This window comes from Zeus faber (genome assembly GCF_960531495.2).
Source record: "Zeus faber genome assembly, chromosome: 6".
Lineage (NCBI taxonomy): Eukaryota > Metazoa > Chordata > Actinopteri > Zeiformes > Zeidae > Zeus > Zeus faber.
Genome location: NC_137201.1, coordinates 16441347 through 16463709, shown reverse-complemented (window position 1 = coordinate 16463709; position 22363 = coordinate 16441347). Strand labels below are relative to the sequence as shown.

Genomic DNA, 22363 nt, shown 5'->3' with positions numbered 1-22363 from the left:
TCCGGCTCAACCCTCACCCACGTTTGAACCGGCATCTCGTCGGGTTGCCGTATTGATTTCTCCGGGCTTATCTTATTGCAGGGGAAGCGTGGAGCGGTAGCCAAAGGGAGGCAGTGGACGGCTCCTGAAGCCCGTCAGCTCCCAGACTGCTTACAGGCTGTTTAGTCTGAACCCCCGACGCCCCCTGGCTTTCCGGAGAATGTCACCGTCACTCGCTAATGATGTCCTGGGGTTCTGGTGCCTGTCAGGCCACATCGGCCTTGTGCACAGCCAGCTGGGCCTGGGCAGAGCAGCATCTGAGCCCTGCCAGACCAGACCATCATGCCCACAGATGGCACATGTCCGTTTCGCCTTTTACATCCACCGGCTCCACAGCTCTCAACGCCTGCAGGCCCCGTCACCTACCCCTGACTCTAAAGAAGGAAAGAAAGCACTGTCGATACTTCAGGAATCTACGATTTATCTGGTGGAGATTGGCGTTTGGAGTCCAAATTGAAGACAGTCTAGCCAGGTGTCGGACACTTAATATTCAAAGATAAATTCGCGATTTTTTGTGTGCTTTCTCATTAACGTTAAGTAGCTTACCACAAAAGCTTCCACAAGGCTGGAAGCCAAATAGGGAGCCAAGCGTTCCTGCTGTTGTTTTTCTACATAGTCATAATCAGGGCTGGATCACGGAATATCATCCAACAGTGTTATGTAATGAAATAATACAAAAAATAGTAATCCTTAAAGTCAAAAGTAGTGTAATAAGATTCCTGGTATGTAAAAGAATCTCATATTACTGAACACTATAATCTTGATATGCAACCGAAACATTCAATTAAAAATTAAGATGAAGGAGCTAGAGCCTCATGCTGAAAAATGTGCAGCATCGAAAGCTGCAGATGCCCCAGAGCCAAGACCCGTTTTGTTGCTAAACACTGACTTTTTTTTTTGTTAAGCTAAGTGAGCCCTCTTTGCGGTTGCCAGGCGATGGAGAATGGTTTCTGGATTTCCTGCCACATGTGCGTGTTCTCTTAATGGTTGGTGAAAAACAGAGGATGATTGCTGGCCGGCGCAAAGATTTGTCCCCCCCCCCCCCCCGCCCCCTACATACCCATGGATGCAGAAAGGATGGACGCACCTTTGTATGTTGATTGTTCTGGTCGATCTTAAATTATGATATCTTTCAAATGAATTTGAATAGGGTAACCGTTAAACATTATAGTGGCCTTGTTCATCATCGTCTCCCTGGTTTGGTGGCAGACGAAGGAAGGCTGCGTGGACCGCATAGAATTCAGAGTTTGACAAACCGCTGCACACGCCGGCCTCTTTCCCCTCAAAATATGCACAATCTTACCCTGCGATGCAATTTGTCTTTGGATCTTTGTTGCTGGCACGGAGAGCTGTGAGAAAGCTGAGGACAAGCAAGGCTTACCTGCCCCTCCCCCTGCAGTCTGGCGTGCATCCCCCTGTGGCCGGACAGGGACCTCTTCTCCACAGCGTGATGCCTGAAGTGATAGTAATCTCCAAAAACCTGCACAAACACAAAGTGAAGCCACAATGAGTTCACCTGCAGCGGCCGGGTGGGGGTTTAGATAACGGGCCGCACGCACATCCATCACCGGAGACACGTTCACAAAAGGAGCTCAAAGTTCATTTCACGGGGGACCGGAGAAAGATGCGTTGGTTTGGTCACCCGCGTCAATAGACACATCTGTTATACAAACAAACGGCAAGAGACAATGCCAGGCACGCACTGCCACGCTTACACGCAAATCATTTAAAAACACCCACATGCACACATGATGCAACAGATACCTGCAAAACAAAAAAAAAAAAAAAAGCATCCACCATACAAGGTCACAGGGGGACACCATCCATCAGTGGAGAAACACGAAGGTTGGAGATAAAGCTGTGGTTACAGTTACGTAGTTGAGTCAAGTGAAGTTTATTTATAAAGCCTTTAATCACAGTACAGTGTCAAACAGCTTCACAGGCTCCAGGTTTTACACAGATATCAGCAGCATCGGTGAGTCAAAGACAAACCCGGAAAAACACAAAAAGATGGGAGGAACCTGGGGGGGGTCACAGAAGGTAGGGTCCCCCCTTCCAGGACGACCAGGCTGCAATGGCTGCCAGGAAGGCAGTATCATTAGCTATGCTGTCTTCACACTGTCGTTATTTCGTACACCCCTCGGGCTCGAGAAAGTGCTTGTAAAGACGGCGGAGAGCAGCGATAGTGGAGACGGCGCTGGCCCAGACTGCTCCCCTCCCCCCAAAAAACATAATGCTGCTTTGGCTGTCGGACCTGCGTTAATTATCTCTAGTGGCACTTGGAAGCTTTTTCTGTCTCTCTTTCGACCTGGTCAAGGACGGCCGACGGCAGAGCCACAAAATGGCTAACAGAACGTCCAAAAACGCAGGGGCCATGCCGGGTGAAGAAAAGGAGAAGAAAAGGAGGGGTGGAGGAGAGGGAGTAGGAAGGCGATGCAGCAGCTTCTCTTTACAGGCGTATTCACGGGAGAAAGGCGTCCATTTCAGAAGCAATGGCTCCAATCTGTACGGTGGCGCAGCTGGGGACTAGCTCACCTTCACAAATGCAGAGGAGTGCCGGAAGCGAGGGAGAGGGTGGAGGAGGTGGTGGCAGGCAGGTTTCTGACAGTTGGACTTGGGGAGGATGGATGTGTGTGAGGAGGGAGAAGAGCCAACACAGCAGGATGGAGAGCTCTCCTGGGGCTGTGGGGCTGATTTTGCAGCCTTGCGGCCTGACGGCCGACTGGACTGGGGAGACTGGAGCCCGGGGGCCCCGTCTGGCAGCGCTGATAAAGACCCGACCGCCCGCAAGCCTTCATTCCACAAAACACTGCCACCAAAACATTTTGTTATGAATAATTACGGGTTTAGAGATTAAAAAAAAAAAAAAAAAATGTTTGAGATTCCCTCCTTTGCAGAGTTATGTCATCTAAAACACCCAAAACGATAGCTACGGCAGCACATATTACTGATGAATATATACAAGAAAATTATGGGTGTTAAAAAGGGTCCGCAAATGGCTGATGAATGTCAAAAAGAAATACCGGTCACACTTGGCCAGTCAGGCCACTTGATTTAAAGTGGGAGAAAATTGTTTATTAATTGTTTATCTATATTGGAAAGAATGTGGGTATTATTTTGTTAACCACATGACTGTATTGTGCTAATGTGATGTGTCCATATTACATCACATTGTAATAAAAGGCTGCTTTATAGTGGCCGCAGCCGTGGTGTGGTTCAGTGCGTGCGCCATAAATGACGTCGTGCACGCCCCCGCGGTTTGGCGCGGGGGCGTGCACCTCTCGACTTTTGGACCTTGCGCGTGGTGGGCTTCAGTTAATTAAAGATGGGCGCGCTCTGAAGGAAGGTTGTGCCAAGAGGTCCGCAGGTACGGGCATCTGTACGATCCAACCACGCGTCCAAAAATAACCAGATGGCGTTCTTCCTAATGTTTAGACCGACAATTTGCACAAAATCAAGAATATATATACATAAAAAACCGCATTGACCACCACAGCTATACATACATTTAACACTTTCTATTACAATTGCACTGCGCTAGTCATTTAGATCCTTCCCTCTGCACAGCTAGTGTTTACAGCAGTTCTTTCAGCTTCCCATGGTGGTTGGTGCCCACAGTATCGTCAGGCATCTACACGGCAACGTGTCAATTATAAATGCTTGTGCCCGGCGTGGCTCACAGAAATCGCGTTAATACAAGCAGGAAATTACAATTTCACTGTGCTGAGTGGATGACTTCAAAAAACAATGAACATTCATTTACATAACATGAATCAACACATGAATACTGAATTACACAGTACAATACACTGTTTAAGTGGATAATAATACAGTACGATTAGAAATCCATGCTGTTTTCTTGGGGATCTATAATGTATAAAAAAAAGAGTCTTGACTGCCAAGCGTATCTTTATTTTCTCACACCCTTATTGGTTATTCTATTTATTTATATTAACACCTTTCATCCAAAAAGCAGCTCAAAGTATTGATGATGCTGTTTGTACTTATTATCATATGTACAAACTATTCCCTTTGTAATATCCATCGTATTTTTACCCCTGTGTGTGATATGCTGCCAGTTATCTTGGGAACCCAGTACGCGAGCTGACATGTACATTCCTGGTTGCATATCACGATCCATCCAGTGCTCAAACCCAGAACAATGAGGCTTCTGCGGTGTATTGATTTGCAGGGATAATAGATGATATTCTGTCATTTTACTTTGAACTTGGCAACCACACAGAGCTGCGTGGCAAATTATATGCATCTAATGAATGAAATATGTACGAATAAGACACTTAATTCAAGAGTGTGCATTTATATTTCATACTCTTTTTAAATTGTATATCCGTCTTAAACAAATCACTATGACGAGTGTGAAACAATGCAATGTTGACTTGATTCTATATCCCTGCAAGACACAATACAGTTCCAGTTCCAGTTCCAGATGTACTTGGAGTCCAGAGGTTTATAAGATGACATGTTTTTCCCCAAAGTATCTCAAAGAGTATTTAGGTTTCTTAGAGCATAAAAGCCGACTCAATTTGAATGAATTTAAATTGAGTTATGGGGTTGGCATGAGATTCTGCCGTACGCGTGAAGATATAGAATGAAAGGGGGACATTGCGGAGCACGCCCAGCAGCTCTCGGGACTCTGCAGCAGATCTGACTCCCTGACCTCTCTGGTAGGGGCGGTAAATGTGAGAACCCGTCTGCGTGGGTGGAATCAAACACCGTTCTATTCAGATTCTCCTTATTATGATCGTTGCCTTGGATCAGGAGGAGCGAATTCCCTGATAAACACTGGCAAAATTTGCAAAGCACAGCACTTTTCTTTCCTCCACAGTGGGAGGGTTGTGCTGTTTTTGACAGTACACATTCTAAATCAATAAGGTTACGTTCGCACTACAGTCTTTTGCTCATATGTAACTTGGTTCAGATTTTTTCATGACAGTGTGAACAGCACAAATTACATTGAATCTGATCTTTTCAATTTGGAATTGGGCCACTTTCACATGTGGTCCTAAATCGGATACGGGTCAGATTTTTTCCAATGCGACCTCGGTCTGAACGATCAGGAAATAATGTGACTTTTACGTCACTCTAAGAGCAGGGGTTTCCAACCTTTTTATTATCAAAGACTGGACCGCAGCGCACAAAATGTTTACGGCCCGGGTACGCAAAAAAAAAAAAAAGTACCTCTGTGTTTGGAAAATAAACCCGGAATTCCGGCCCGACTTCCGGACCGGCGAGCAGAGCACCCACCACGGCTGCCCCCACCACGGCATCCGCAATGCGGCCTCCCGCCACTGTTAAGCAGCGTATACAGCGCGGGGAGGAAAAATAAATAATAGCTAGATCAATAGACCAAGCCATGTTTTATGAATAGCACCGGATCTAAAATTGTGTGTGTCTTCTGAGGGAGCGATCGGGGCACAATTTGCGCACATTGTGCTTTTACTTTATCTTGCTAAATTGAGCCGAGGTACACAGTCCCACCGCGCCCGACAACCACCGTGCATTTGCCTGCCATGTTTACTTCCGTACGACGTGCTGCGTGTGTTCAGTTCACTCTGGAATCCGATTTTGGCCACATTTAAAAAATAATGTGAACAGCCAAACAAAAACCAAAAAATCGGATCTAAGCAATAAATCTGAATTGAGCACTTAGGCTTGCAGTGTGAAAGTAGCCTCAGAGTCCCACGTGGAAAGACACAGTGGGAGGTTAACAGTGAGTAATTTACATTTTGACTAAATTGCTTAAATAGTAATCAACCTCGAGGGGAGGTGTCTGCAAATACAGCAATAAAAGCCGCGCTATGGGAAACGGGCGTGTGGATGGGGCGGGATGAAGGTGTAATGAAAGAAGTGACCCGGGAAGATAATGAGGCCGACTTCTTCAGTGTTGGCTCGAGAACACGGAAGCTCATTTGAGCTAGCGATGGATGGGCTCCTCTTTGGTGCGGAACGATTTCGTACAGTGCTGATGTCCTTTTTCCAGCTCGTGGCTCTTATGATCTTGGGAAAAATAGAGATGCAGAGGTGGGCTGCACGCATGCACGCACACACACACACACACACACACACACACAGACACACACACAGACACACACACACACACACACACATCACAAATGCAGTGTGGGCGATATTTTGTGCACACAAGATGTGTGTGTGTGTGTGTGTGTGTGTGTGTGTGTGTGTGTGTGTGCGCATCTGTGTGTGCGTGCATGCGAGCCCTTCAGATGATAATTAAGAGCTCTTTGGGTCGTGACTCACCCCACCACTAACAGTCCACATGAGAGAACTGTCTTTCCCACTTCTCGCTGGGGAGGCAAGGGAGTGGCCACCCACACCACTCCTCACTTTACCTGCATATCAATCACACACACAGGCGCTCCATGGGACCGTGTTTGGTCTGGACTGCTGTGATAAGCGCTCACTGAACACTATGTCTATGAGCCTTCTATGAGAGGGCTACGGCTACGGCCGAATAAAAATCCCCTCTTAGCAATTTGCCCCCGCTGGATCTGCTTGGATGGTTGTGAGCTCATTGCAGATGATCGAGGGCGGAACAAGCGCGCACACACACACACACACACACACACACACACACACACACACACACACACACACACACACACACACACACACACACACACACACACACACACACACACACACACACACACACCACAACATAAATAGGAGTATCCATAATAACTAGTAACAAAACAGCCCAAGCTGCCCAAACCAGATATCTATACAAATATTGGACTGGATTTCATTGACACACAACTCCTTTTAGTTTTAAATGTCCAGTGTTGGAAAAAAGTAAAAATAAAAAAGGGCAATTTGAGCCTACTTGAAACTTGGGAGAATATGCTTGCGTGTGAGAGAGAGAAGGTGAGAGAGTGAGAGAGAGAGAGAGAGAGAGAGAGGTGGGTGTCCAAACAGAGGCTGATTCTGAGTGCCTGTGACATTACAAACTCTTATCAAACGCTCCCCGTCAGCCCCAGAGCAGGGCAACGCATCAAAAGAGCATCTACCAGTTGCACAGCTTTTTCCACCCGTATTGCCCCATTCCTTCATTTTCATCCCTTCTTTCGTTTCCCTGCCTTTACAGATCCACGCCCCTCCAATAATACATTCAGTAATTTATTTATTCTACTTCTTTTCTTCCCCGTCTGGCCCTGAGGCTTTTTTCGGTCCTTTCATCGCTCCGCGCCGGGCTCTTTATTTCTCCCCTCCGTCGCCATTTTCCGTACCACCCCGGCCCCCCGCCGTCCACCCACCCGCTACCATTTCATTCATCCCCCCCTTCCCCTGCCGAAGGAGAGATTGCGACGATTGCGGCGATGAAAGCCACCAGCCCCTATTTGTCATTGGTGCTCCAGGTCGGGTTTCCACTCTTGAACCAGTGGTATCGCTTCTGCTGTCAAGACTCCAAGGTGACTGAGATTAATGTCTTGACACGCCTCTGGTATCCGCTATCCGGTCCTGTCTCCGTTCCCGTTCTGCCTCCCTCATCCATCCATCCAGCCATCCTTCCATCCCTCCCTCAGGTATGCTGGTCCTGGTCCCAAGTCACAACCCAGAGAGTCAATATTGGCCAGAGGGGATTGGCTTCAGATCAGTGGTGCCCGGAAAGGGAAGGTGGATACCTTCTAACCGGGATGTAATGCTATTTCACAAATGAATGTGTCCGGATGCGGACGTGTCTGTCTGTCCACGGGCAATTCGTTCATTCCGAAACGGGTTCAGAAGTTAAATGAGCAAATTTTCTCCCATCAAACCAGTAAGTATACAATTCCCTGACAGGTTTAGATGAGAAATGTGCCGTGTTTGAGGAACCATGGGGGGAAGAAAAGGAAAAAAATAAATAAATAATAAACCGATAGAAAAATTGAATTTTCATTCCAAAGAGCAATTGGATTGAGAGACTACAAAAGGATTTCAAGATTCAGAAAATGGGTTGCTGTGTTGCTGTGCTGCGAGTGTGTGCGTGTTTACTCCAGTTGACGATGAGGCCGCCACAGCATGTGTGGATGTTTATTCAGCGTTGGCTCTGGTCGCCCACTATTGACTGAGATAGAGATCCAGTCTGCTGTCTGCTCCGCCTGTTCCCTAAAGCTTTGGTTGAAGTGCAATGAGGCGATAATGCTTCATTGGCATTGTTGTCAATCAGGTCCATCTTTCAAAGAAAAACACAGAGATTCACCTGAACTGTGGTGCCGCAGTTCAGCACACTGTAATATAAGAGCCCTGCCTTGATGGAGACAGCTAGGCATTAAGCTGTATCACACACACACACCATTTGTACTTTAACTGTTGGTACCACAGCCAAGCCAATTTATTGTTCCACTGTCGCCGCCGCCGCCGCCTTCTTCTTCTTCTTCTTCTTCTTCTTCTTCTTCTTCTTCTTCTTCTTCTTCTTCTTCTTCTTCTTCTTCTTCTTCTTCTTCTTCTTCTTCTTCTTCTTCTTCTTCTTCTTCTTCTTCTTCTTCTTCTTCTTCTTCTTCTTCTTCTTCTTCTTCTTCGGCGATTCACACTGTGAAGCACCTCCTGAAACGCTCAGTTTTTCTCTGTTGCGGGCAATTTTTTGACACGCGAGCTCACATGAATACATCACCCACAACAAACACAAATGCCTTCCTCCTTGGGAGACGGCTGCCACCACGCTCATCAGTCAGTCGGTTATTGTCCAAAGCCTCACCGGCCCGCTGCCTTTGGTCTCATTACGGCTGAGACTCGGATGTGATCAGAGGCGGAGGCTCATTATTTTCCTCTGAAATAGACTAATTGATTGCTTTCAAATGCAGGGTAATTATTTGTTTGCGTCTTAGCTCTAATTCTACATTATTATTATTTTTTCTACATTTTGCCCGCCTGCATCAGCTTCCATCAGCTCAGGGGACTCTGGGGTGGGAGCCTGCCGCAAAAAAATATGCTTTGGGCAAATTATGTGGCAGAACGGTCAACATTTTGCTAAAGCCTTGGATAAATCCTTCTGCGGAGAAGCAAGACAGGGGAAGTGTAAAAGGGGAGGGGGTTTATGCAAGCAGCAAAGGCCGGCAGACCTTGGGTAAGTGAATGCATTCTAAATCATGAATGCAGCGCTTGCCGGCACTATCCTGTTGCCTGGAGAGGAGGACTGAGCGGGACATAAAAGAGACTGAAGGCCCAAAGAGGATAATACAGATAAGTAAAAGGAGACAGGCAGGAGGCCTGCGACGAGGAGCGGGGAAAGATGAGATATAATGCGACGACAGCGACAACAAAGAAGGAGCAGATACAAACAGCTTAGAAGTTACAGAAAGAGCTTTGAATAGATCAAACCCCAAAAACACGGCGCGGCATTTCAATCAACATTGCATCGTCAAATACCACCCGGTTGTATTGCAGTCAGATGAGTAATGTCAGCCCTCTGCATAGGCAGACAACATTTTTCTCTGCCTTGGAACCCGACGACATTCCCTTAACCTTGTATCTGCATTTTCAACCATCTCAGACTATTCAATAAACTGGACTGGATCTACAGTCTCAATACTCAATATACTTCCTTTGAGTATTACAACAGGCAACATTAGACACCTTGGTTTTGATATCTCCAGCCATTTAAAAATACGCTCGTCCCATGCGACTGCGACAGCCTGAACAACAACGTTAAAAAATGGTGGATTAGTGTCATTTCTTAGAAAGCAGGTTATTAACACAGTAGGAAATCAGCATTTCAACACACGCTGGAACGCATGCACACCACACCGCACCCCACCGCAATGCACCGCACCACACACACACAAGTGGGCCAAACATTGCAGTGGAAAAAGAACCCAAAATATAACCCAAGCATTTGAGAAATGGCCTTGTGGAAGAAAGATCAGCGAGAGGGAGACTAACAAATATTTCATATTTCAAACCCCTGCTTGCCATTTTAGTTCTTAGAATTCTCCCAAATGGCCAACTCCTGAGTCTTAAAATCCCTCTCGCTTGGGTGGAGAGTTATGTTCACCAAATTAGCAAACACCAGACTTTTCTTTTTTTTTTTTTTTTACTCCTTGGCTTCGGTGGAACGTTGAATATTCATGGCGGCAGTAGAGTGAGATGGCTTCCTGCCTGCACAGCAGTGGGGCCTAGAAGACTCTGAACATCCAGAACATTAGCGATAATACTATATCTGGTTGGATATTCCAGAGTAATGGTCTGTCAAGGGGTGGGCAGGCAAGACAGCAGAAGAAAGCAAATTGGAGCGAGCGAGCGGGATGGCTGGAGGGATACGGTGACCAGACGTCCGGGTTTTTCCGGGACTGCAACGGTTTGGAGCCGTGTGTCGCGAGTCCCGACAGATTAGGGCTGCAGGAAAGAAATTTGAATATATATATAAAAAATAAAAATTAAAAAAATCACTATTCGAATGCTGAAATTGGTAAATGACGGATGACAGGAAACTCGCGATAACCGAAGTGCATTTTGGGTAAAATCGCCATGTTGTGGGTGATTTGTCAACAGAGCGCTCTCTGTGTGGGGCTCACATGATCGCGACCTTCTATTTGTGAAATGGTACACTCGTGTTGGGTGCAAAGCTGCAATAATGAGTCACACAACAGAGAAGGTAGAAAGGTTGACGAGGCAACGAGGCAAGATTTTTTTTTAGGTTTCCCAGCTGGAAAAAGGCGATGGACAGCAGGTAGAGGACATGAACAAAGAGGCGTCGGACTGCCTGGGTTGCAGCGGTGAGACGCAAAAGCATCACATTCGCAAAGATATCTCTGTTCACGGTCGTTTGCCGCCGTAATTTTCATGAAGGCAAGTAAAAGAGATTTGTTGTTTAAGTAACCTTACTAAATGTGCTTCTTTTTTTTTTGTCTGGTAAAGTAGCAAGCGTAAACGTTATATCTTGAACATGACGAGAGCCTGTCGGGCTGTCTTCTGGACCACGGAGACCAGCTCGTCCCGCGGAATCATCACGGAACTCAATCAAACGACTTCCGGCGCCCAATTTGAATGCTGAATCGAGTTTGATGATTTAATTTGACCACGGAATGGGTTTGATATTGGATTTACTCCAACTAAACCCACAAAATAGCGCCTCTGCGACGTCACAGGCACCACACACACGTAACTGACAAAGGTGGTTGCCATTCGATTGTGTATTTATTTTTATAAATAGATAATTGATTGTAAATGTCTTGGCTAATGTTGGCGAGTCATTCACATGTGATGAGCAATAAAGTTCAATAATATTTTGTCCAGTTTGTTGCACAGTGAACGCACATTAGAGAAATATTCCCGGTGACGGTGTGCGAAGTCCACGTAGTGGCGCGAGCGCACCGGTGAGTTTCCCCTCTCCTCAGGACGTTTCGCTATGTGTACAAGGGCGAGTGCGCCTTCTACCAGAATATCCATTAATTCCACATATGTGGCGGTGAAAGTGGGAAATAAACCTGACCATCACCGACGGAATGTCCTCTAGTGCAGGGGTTCCCAACCACCGGGACGGGCCGCAGGGCATTTGCCGCCGGACCGTGTGAACACCGGTGGGATTTTTCTGTGATCTGCTGCTGCTTGCGCAAAAATTAAATACATCTCGAGTAGGAACACCTGCAGCCCTCGACAGATATCTGAAAAACATGAAAATGCCCCGGTTTTTTCAACATTCACTACCAAATTGTCCCAGTTTTCAGCACAATTAAAATAATAACAATAATAATATTATACTTGTTTTCAGAGCTTACATGTGTTATGTACTGTCGAGTTCAAGCATCAACACGCCCACTTGCTCGCTGTGAATCGTGTGCTTTCAGGGGTGTGCATGTGTGTGTCTGTATGTGGGTGTAGGGCGGGCGCTTCCTGTCGGCGACTCCGCTTATCGCCCGTCCCCTTGCCTCTCTGTTACCTTGTTGAACAGAACAAAAAAGGCATTGTGCATAACGGCGGGATGCTAATCAGTCACTCTTACAGAGAGAGAGAGTGAGAGAGAGAGAGAGAGAGAGAGAGAGAGAGAGAGAGAGAGAGAGAGAGAGAGAGAGAGAGAGAGAGAGAGAGAGAGAGAGGGAGAGAGAGAGAGAGAGAGAGAGAGATGTGAATAAATTTGTTGGTACCCTTACAGCTCATTGAAACAATGCTTCATTCCTCCTGAAAAGTGCTGAAATTAAAAGCAATTTTCTCATGTATACCTGCATGCCTTTGGTATGTCATGTACATGTCAGTAAAGCAAGGAAACTGTGAAAAGAGATAAATTATTGCTAAAGAGATCAATTATATTCTAAAATGGCCAAAATAGATTTTGGCCACTGTACAAAAGGAGAACCCACAATTGTCTCTGAAATAACTTGAAACTCACAAAAGTAATTGGCATCCATCGTTCTTTATTCCATATTTAATAGAAATCAGACTTTGCTTTTGATTTTTCATTCAACAGAATATTTTCCGTAATAAAATAAATGAAAATGGCATGGCCAAAAATGATGGGACCCTGAACCCAATATTTTGTTGCACAACCTTTAGAGGCAATCACTGCAATCAAGCGATTTCTGGAGCTCGCAATGAGACTTGTGCACCTGTCAACAGGTAGCTTGGCCCACTCTTCCTGAGCAAACTGCTCCAGCTGTCTCAGGTTTGAAGGGTGCCTTCTCCAGACTGCATGTTTCAGCTCTTTCCATAGATGTTCGACAGGATTCAGATCAGGGCTCATAGAAGGCCACTTCAGAATAGTCCAATGTTTTGTTCTCATCCATTCTTGGGTGCTTTTAGCTGTGCGTTTTGGGTCATTATCCTGTTGGAGGACACATGACCTGCGACTGAGACAGAGTTTCTGACACTGGGCAGTACGTTTTGCTCCAGAATGCCTTGATAGTCTTGAGATTTCATTGTGCGCTGCACAGGTTCAAGGCACCCCGTGCCAGATACAGCAAAGCAGCCTCAAAACATAACCTCAAAACATAGCCTCCTCCATGTTTCACAGTAGGTATGGTTGTTTCTTTGAAAGCATTATTTCGTCTGTGAACATAGAGCTGATGTGACTTGCCAAAAGCTCCAGTTTTGACTCATCTGTCCAAAGGACATTCTCCCAGAAACACTGTGGCTTGTCAATATGCATTTTAGCAAATTCCAGTCTGGTTTTTCTTTCAAAAGTGGAGTCCTCCTGGGTCCTCTTCCATGGAGCCCACTGTCACTCAAAAAGCGACAGATGGTGTGATCAGACACCAATGTACCTTGACCTTGGAGTTCAGTTTGTACCTCTTTGGAGGTTGTCCTTGGCTCTTTTTCTACAATTCGCACTATCCTTCTGTTCAATCTGGGGTCAATATTCCTCTTGCGGCCGCATCCAGGGAGTTGGCTACAGTCCCATGGACCTTAAACTTATTATTTGCAACTGTAGTCACAGGAACATCAAGCTGCTTGGAGATGGTCTTATAGCCTTTACCTTTAACATGCTTGTCTATAATGTTCTTTCTGATCTACTCAGACAACTCTCTCCTTTGCTTTCTCTGGTCCATGTTCAGTGTTGTGCACACAATGATACCAAAAAGCACAGCGACTACTTTTCTCCATTTTAATAGGCTGAATGGCTGATTATAAGATTGAAGACGTGTGATACCAATTAAAGAAAGCAGTTGGATTGAAATATCACTATAATCCAATTACTTATAATCTGTTGTTAGGGGTACCAACAAATCTGTCCAGTACATGAGAAAATTGCTTTTAATTTCATCACTTTTCAGGAGGAATGAAGCATTGCTTAAATGAGCTGTAAGGGTACAAACAAATTTGTCCACGTCGGGTAAGAAAGCACCCACTCCACTGTAGGGTCACAAGAGGCGACTTCCTATTGATTACACATTCAAAGCAACGTCATGCCACCGACCAAAACGGTGGCAAAAACCTGATGATGAATACGAAACACTTCAGTGGAAATCAGAAAGGGTTACAAAGGGAAGTCACTCTCTTACAGAGAGAGAGAGAGAGAGAGAGAGAAAGAGATTTTATAAACACTTTAATTTAACACGTGGTATCTATTGATTCCAGTGGCACAAGCACAAAAAACTGGAAACAATTCAATGAACAAAGCGATAAATAAATAAATAAATACATATTAGTAATAATGACATAGTAATCATAATACTAATGAAAAAATAATAATACAAAATAAAAGCAAAAAAATAAAAACATTATAAACCACACAAGAAAAAAAGGCCCCAAAGGGAAAAAAAACAAAAACATTTATATTATGAGGGAGCGAGGGCTGTAGAAAAACAAGATGAAAACAAAGACCATTGTTGCATCCTTAATACCGGTGGAAATTAATGTCGCCATGGTGAATGCATCCAACAAAGACGTCGGGAAATTGTGAATTGGCAGCAAAATGGGGAAGGCAATATTTTTGGAGGAAGAGAGGATTAAGAGGAGAAAAAAATATATGAAGATCGGTGCTGCCACAGTGAAATATGCTTGAGTGAGAGTGGGAGGATGTTTAATTTTCTGTTAAGATGTTGTAAAGCGACCCCAGTGGGCCTCTTGGACATTTAGGTTATTCCCAGAGTCTGGATGCAACTTTGATTGCAGCGCAATAATATAAACTTTGTCAGCAGTTCTGATCGAAAGTAAACAAAATCCCATGCTGTGAGCTACAATTGACCGAGTCAGCATCTCTCTCATTGGTTCTCCCGTATTTTTTATTTAAATTAACAGCGCTTTCACATGGGCATTTGTTAAACTAATTGTCTCCAAACTCTTGAGTACAATTCTCTTTTGCCCTCTCATGGAATGAGGAGCTGAGTTGCACAATAACTGGAGTCCATGGAAGATCAATAGGGAAAAGCATTAAGAGAGCCGCTGTATTGATTTTTCATGGACACAAAGAAGTCAATCTATCAGTGGTTACAGAGGGCTTGGCAGGACCACAGAGGTGCAGACATCTCTGGTATAGCTAGTGAAAGGAAGAGTGGCCCCTTGCAGAATCTTAGCCCTTCCCTCCAACAACAGGCAGAGAAACTTGTCTTGGAGGCAAGAAAATCTCTTACATTGCAGCAGTTAAAAGTAGAAATCCGATACCAATCTGTATCTGTATCTGGCCGATAGCACAAAAGAAATGCTGGACTGAAACAAAAAATATATAATCTAAACATATCTAACCTGAAATATCACAGAAACATTTTTGCGACACAACATTAACAGAAGTATACATATATGAATATGGTTTTTAACCCTATAATTTTAAACACATTTGAACTTAAAGTGATATTTCAGTTTTTTTGTGAAATTATTTTAACTGAATAAAACAAAGCAGCGTCATGTTTATTTTATCTATCTATTTGGTATATTATTTATCTATATTGGCTATTTTTGTTCATTTTTTCAGATTGTTAAGCTTCCTTTTGCCAATTGCCTGTACAACAATGGACCAATCCTTACCAAGACCAATTCCTCATATATAAAAATGTCCTTGGATTCTGATTCTTGATTCTGATTAAGTGAAGGGCAACAATAACAATAGTTAATTTAAAGCTTACTCGTTGTTAAAGAGAAAAAAATATATATCGGCTCTGTATGGTATCGGTGGATACTCAAGATTTTGCTATCGGAAAAAAGAAAAAGTGCTATCGTTGATCTACTTCAAAGAAATAAAAACTTTAACATGAAAAACCAACGAGATGCGGTCGTTCAGACACATAGGCACGCTGTCATATCTCCGTCTGGTGTTGTCAGGAATAACAGGCACCTCCGGCCCCCTTAGTTTCCCACCGGCTCATTCCCCAGACGGCGGACCGTTAAAGAGCGATGGGAGGACGTGAGGCTCATGAATTATGCATGAGCCGAGCGTAACCCAGCCTACTGCTCTCTTTTCCGCTTCAACTATCCTAAGGTCCCCGGCGCTTTCCAGTAGGCTTCGTCACCCTGCGGCCCGCGGGAGCCGAGGTAAATGAGAACGACTTCCATTTCTATTCACCACTCACCACATATTCCTTCAGTCCCCTCGTCTTCCTGTCAACTCCCCAACCCAATCGTTCTTCATTTACATCTTGGGAGAGTGAAGCACCGAGGAATAGCAGCATCAATTTGATATCCACATTCCTTAAACCCGTCGGAAATCACACCACACATCTCCCTCTCCTTTTGTATCCGTCCGTCCCAAATTTGATAATGAAGCTCGAGGAAATTTGGACTCCACTGGAGCACACTGAGACTTTGGCCCTTTCCCAAAACTCAAAGTGCAAAGAACGGAACGGATGTTGTTTTAAAATAAGTTCTGAGTGGCTGCATTCATAGAACTGCGCTTCTTCCACCATCTCGTTAACCGCACGAATTGTTGATGAGTATACAGATGATCCGATTCGTTCATAATTAATAGATCTCCAGCTTAAGAATTGAAAGACTATTGGTGGAAAATATTGGAAGGAGATTACAAGTTTAAAGTGCTCCACCCAAGTCTTCACAGCTGCGGGGCTTTTATTAACCAATTAGGACATTAAGTCCAGAATTTTATGGCAATTTAGACTGAATGACACACTGTCTCAATGAGATATGGATGGAAGGATGTAGAAAAACGTATGTTATATGTTAAATGTAATGTGCAAATATGTAAAGCAGCATCTGGCGGAGCACTGCGTAATTGACGTTAATTGGTAGTCATATTGTTTACACGTTAATCGCTGTGTTTTCTGCTGTCGCTGAGCGCGGCGCGGAAGAGAGAAAGATGAGGCAAGGGAAGAAGGAGAACTGACCACTGCAGTGAAACCATGTGACGCATGCTTGTTCTCATATTGTATGCTGTTTTTACTTTTTTTTATTTATTTTGAGCCACTCGCTCTCTTTTTCTGTAATTCCCATGTTTGGGCCGGCAAAACAAATTTCCACAATCAGTCTGCATGAAGCCTCGGGGAAATCTTGGAAGAAAGAGAGATGAGATTCTCATCTCAGAGGAAAGATTATCAGCTGTTACATCCGACGGTGTGAATCCAAAGCTTTGGAGTCGCTGTCAATCATTGTTCTCTCTAACATGCGTAAGCACGGGTAATAGCTTCCAAAGTTGTGAGCACGTCAGTTATTCTTTCTTTCAAATTCCAACATTTGCACAGAATATGGTGTACACCATATTTATTTTCCTTTTTATAAATGAATCCCAGAGTGGTAGGGGCACAAACAGCGTTTCGGTGGTAAGAGGTTATGAGAACCTTTGAGACAAAGCCTGGAGAAGACAAATGTCAAACGATGGCGGCGCTTTAAACTTCCCAGTACCAAGGCAAATTATATCACTGATGTTATTTACCTATACAAATTGCCCCGTGCATGTGCACAAATGCAAACTGGAATGCACACGTATTCATGCAAGGTACAAAATGCTTTTTCTCCTTTTCCTAGCGCGCAAATCTAGTCAGAATCTAGCCGTCTGGAGAGGTGAAAATCTCATCTGAGGAATCTTTTGGCACAAACGGACCAGATAATTCCCAATAGACTGCAGGTGAGGTTTGATCCGGCTGGGCAGAAGACACTTTTCGCTAAGTTAAAGAAACTTTATATGGAAACAGCCTTACTCCATCCTATAGTATATGTCTGGCATATATTGAAACGTGAAAATAAATGTTGCAAAATGTTGAAAGGCATCATTTTACTGGTGTTTCATACTAAAAATAGATCTCAGCCATTTAGACATCATCGTCCAAATGGGTTTAATTTGACCTGTACAGCTTGTTGTGCAAGCATGCTTGCACAGAACACACACACAGACCTGTAGGATGAGTTGCAGAACCTCCACAGAGTGTCAAGGATGAAGAACAAGCGGTGTGGATGTCAACGCACTGGAAGTCTGATGTTTCCTTTGTTTGTTTCCCTTGACGAGTCCGGTAGAGAGCCTGTGAAGGCTGTGTGACCAGACTGTCATGCCCCGCTACAAGGGCAGAAAGGGTCGGTAACTCTTTGAACCGGGCCTCTTTGAGAAGAGCGGAACATTACATCCCATCGTGGAACCTCAAAAGCCCGAAGATGTAAGAACATCAGAGCGTGGTGTCTACTGAGTCGGCACTGGGGTCTGTATGGGATGAGCATGTGAACTGCATGCACATTTTTTAGGAAGGCAGCCTGAAACAACTTCAATAAAGGAAATGTCTCTTTGCCCACCAATGTTGGGAGTGTCTAACCAATTTGGAGGAAATTAACAAGGTGCTACTTGCCACTTTCTAATAAGATGCATATGCTTGCAGTGACCAATCTACCGGCAACCCATCTGCCGCAGCCACACAAAAAAAGAGCGGGCCCAATACTATCATGGCATTTAGAACCTTCAGGTATGGCCTTGTCATATAGCTATTTAAGGCACTTCCTTCCCTGCAAAGGGCATGACATTTACAACTTTTTCATCTAAATACAACACTGTTATTACTACAGCCATGCCATTTTACAGAGTACCTGAAACAACCAGGTTAACAAATGACCGCAACACTCCATAAAGGTTAAGTGAAAGAAAGGATTAATTGGAATAAGATTAATGTAATGACATGGTGAAAAGTGTTCTATAGTTCTGCCATAATAGTAGCAGGGTACATAAAATGTATGTGACTAAACATATCTTTTTGGTGGCAACGGCCGAGAAAAGTCTGAGGAAAGACAGTAATTTAATAGATCAATGATTTAATGAAGATCTTAACTTTTTGTGTCCCCATCCAGTAGATTCATGTGCCAGCTGAGGAAGTTGCATTAACGTTGACATTAACTTCCTACTCCTCCATATTTTAGTAACTCTCTATAATCTATAATCAGCTCCCTTTCGTATTTATGTCTCAGACTGACCTTCATTTTCTTCCCGTGTTGTCTCACCGGGAAGTATAGAACGGTCACTCATCACTAAGCAGAAAGAGTGGCAGAGCATTCTTATCAGACGATACATGCCGCCACGTGGAAGCAATTTAAAATAGCACATTATAGACTGTCACCTCCCTCCTTTGTCATCTGTCATAGACCTCTAGATCGGGAAAGCGGTTATATTCCTCATTTTATATTTCAAAAATAAAAATGTTATAGTAACATGCTAATATATGATTTATTATTATTATTATTATTATTATTATTATTATTATTGTTATTATTATTATTATTGTTGTTATTATTATATTTGTTATATGCTATTTTTTTTTTAAATCTATACTTTTGTAATGTTAACATTATAAGCATTAAAATAAAAATGTAAACATTAAAATGTACACATTAATTTGCTTCACCTGCATAATCATTGCTACACTTCAGGGACAGAATTACCTTCAATGCTCAAACACTTTATATACGTTAACATAAGATTATATTAGCAAAGTTTGAGTGTTTTTGAGTGTCAGTACGATAGTGCAATTGGTAAGTACACAGTAGTCTTGGAAATACTGTATGATTATTGAAACAAGGGTTCTTGGATATTTCTTGAAATTGTTATTAACGGTTGCAAGGAAATTCACGACACCTTGAAGTTAGACAAGGAAAACATTGCTTAAAACCCAAAGCAATTCCTCAAAATGTTTCCGCGTGGGTTATGTTTGTGAGAATATTTAAGACGGCAGCAGTGATATGAGAGAGCTGCGCAGCTATTACGAGGTGCTTTATGAAAGCTCCTGTGAAAGACCTCATAATGATGACAAATAACCTGCGCTTTCGGCAAAGCTACGTCACAGGACTAGCTCATACTTCCTGAATGAATGCTTGAGGTCAAGAAGATCCAGGCAGGGCTTCGCTAGAATATGGTGTCCCCAAAATATCGTTCAATGTTTTGCCATACTTTAAATGTTCAAACTCTCCATACAACAGGAATTATACAGCAGTTGAGATCTGTCAGTGGAGAACAATAATTTGACATTATAATTATATCAAATCAAACTACTATGTAACAAATTAAATACTTATTCTCCGTGCTCTGGTCATTCACCGAAGGGCTGTTGTATAATCTCCGTCTAGGTGGCAAACATTATAACCACGTCAAAATAAACTGGGGAATAACTAAAGGGGAAAAGGAATCAAGGTAACAGCTAAAGGGATACTACTCTTACTCTCAGCAAACACCTACAGGAAAGTCAATACAGCTGCAGCCATCGCAGCTACGGCATCGCAGTGGAATTGTGCACATACGATTGAATGGGACATCCATCATCAACTATTGTACACGCCGACTGAGAAATGAGAAAGCAATGCATAGGCAACGCTGGGGGGAAGACAATACCACCATGCTGAAGCAATATTCCCTTAAGTGGTAATTTTCCAAGTCAAGCAGCAGGACTGTACATCAGGCAACAGCTACAGCCATCCCAAAACTCACACTGATATTTGCTGCTTGCTACAGTTGCTCTTTAACGATGCGGTGGAATCGAATACAAAAAGGGAATCATTTGTAGATGTATACCAGAGGTCAGCGTTAAAACATCAGTTAAAACAATTAGGTTATCAATTTAAGGGAGAATAAATTGCAGCTGCTACAGGTATACTTATGGAGCCCAGAAGGAGAACAGATGCATGCTGGGAGAAGCCGCACAATGGCTAACACTCTAAATGCAAAGTAGACATAAATAATGCATTTATAGTTTACATTACAGTATAATGAAGACCAGTTATTTGTAGTTCTCTCTAATACATTTAAGCGCTCACAGTGGAGCCACTTGAACATTCTCACCAAATTTCTCTCCCGCCTAAACAGGAATCATACAGCATACATCGTATCTGGTGTTAAATCCCTTGTGCCGATAATAAGGGGGCTACACAGAAGCCCAGTCTAGCCAAACAACTTCACACACTCCTCCCTACACTGAAGGAGAGTTACGGAGATGGTGCCATCATAAATCTCCATAAACCAGCTCCAAATGGCTCGGTTGGCTATAAGTGGGTTGGGGTTATCAGGGGGGCACCGTATTTCCCCGATGTTTCGTTGAATTGGGCCCACTGCAACTCCAGAAGTATCAACAGTGAGTTCTGGAATCCCAGAACCACCCCGCTTCACACTCACGTTGTAATCCTAGATACAAATTGGGCGCTGTCTATAAGACTTCAAAAGTACACAGCATCACAAAGTCCCTGAAGTCAAAGTGCTTTTCAGTTGAAAAGCAGCTCAAACCAGCTGACAGCCTAAACATTTTGGGGGGGGGGGGAGGCGAGGCTGCGCGGTTTTAAAAAAGATACAACCTTCACATCCTCCAGTAACAAACTGCTTTGGCGCTTAGAATACAGGATGCTGGAGGGGGGTTGTCACCAGGCTCAGTCTTAAGTTCCAAGCAGAGCCTTTCTGTGCGAAAAGAGGATCCAGTGTGAACCCCTTGGCTTGACTTTGAAATGATAAGGAATAGACGGTTAAAACATGCTAAAAGGTCATTTTAAGTCAAAGCCATGATGAATGAGGCTCAGTTCTTGAATAGGTTGGAGACAGTCTGGCTGCGATGGATCCACAGTGCTGTGCTACGGTGTACATCATGCAGACAAAGTTCGATTGTGGACGCGTTTTTTTAGTGAAAGGCAAATTCATCTGTCAACTATAGCCCAGATGAAAGCTGCACAAAGGGAAAGTCTGGCGAATTATCCGTTTTGTGCAAGACATTTTCTGCTAAAGAACAGACACTGCAGGGACATATGGCATTGGAAAATGCCATATGTCAAACTCTATGGTTATATATTAATTAGATGTACAATGGAAGTCAAATCTCAAAAACAGGCAATATTGTCCTGTAGTCAATCCGTTATATCAGAAGACAGCTAGAAATAGGCTGGTACGTTACTACCATGATCTACAATGGTCATTAATGCTAGAAACTAGAAAGAAAAATATCTGAAAAAAAAATAGTATTTATAAGTGGATACTTATATTTGAGTGCAATATGGTAGTTGTTTGATAAATCCTTGAACCAAATGAGGTTGCACTTGTGGGTGAATTATCATATTTTCTCACAAAGGTCATAGAAGGCGAGCTGCATCTTTCTACAGACCAGAGTGAGTCATTAATGGCCAGATTACCAATGTGAATTGTCCAAAGATAGCCCTCCCAAGAGAAAAACAAGACTTGAATTACATCAGACAGCACACACACACACGACTGACTCTGTACTGTATCTCTAAGGAACTGAGACCCATCCGATACAGCTTAATCAGGCCTTTCTGTGTGATCTATACTGTCTGGTCTATGACTCACCTGGCCACCTCAACTGTCAGTAACTCTTTGCTACCATTGGTACAAAAACAGCCTGTCTCACCCTCCTCTTCCTCAGTACAAAACCTGCCTGCAAACTTAGTAGAAACTGCAGTAGGTGTAACTAGTCTGACCTTTATATGTCAAACCTGCTCGGGTTGCAAAATGTATTTTTGAATGTTT

General features: G+C 43.7%; 1 protein-coding gene across 2 annotated transcripts in view; it reads right to left on the bottom strand.

The window, feature by feature from the left end:
• The window catches only part of furinb (furin (paired basic amino acid cleaving enzyme) b), a 92161-nt gene that overhangs the window by 41793 nt on the left and 28005 nt on the right, over window positions 1–22363 (bottom strand). For both annotated transcript variants that reach the window (XM_080002081.1, XM_080002082.1), the window contains one exon: window positions 1421–1519. In XM_080002081.1, the coding sequence (XP_079858207.1) occupies window positions 1421–1519 (99 nt within the window). The remainder of the gene's footprint in view (window positions 1–1420; window positions 1520–22363) is intronic.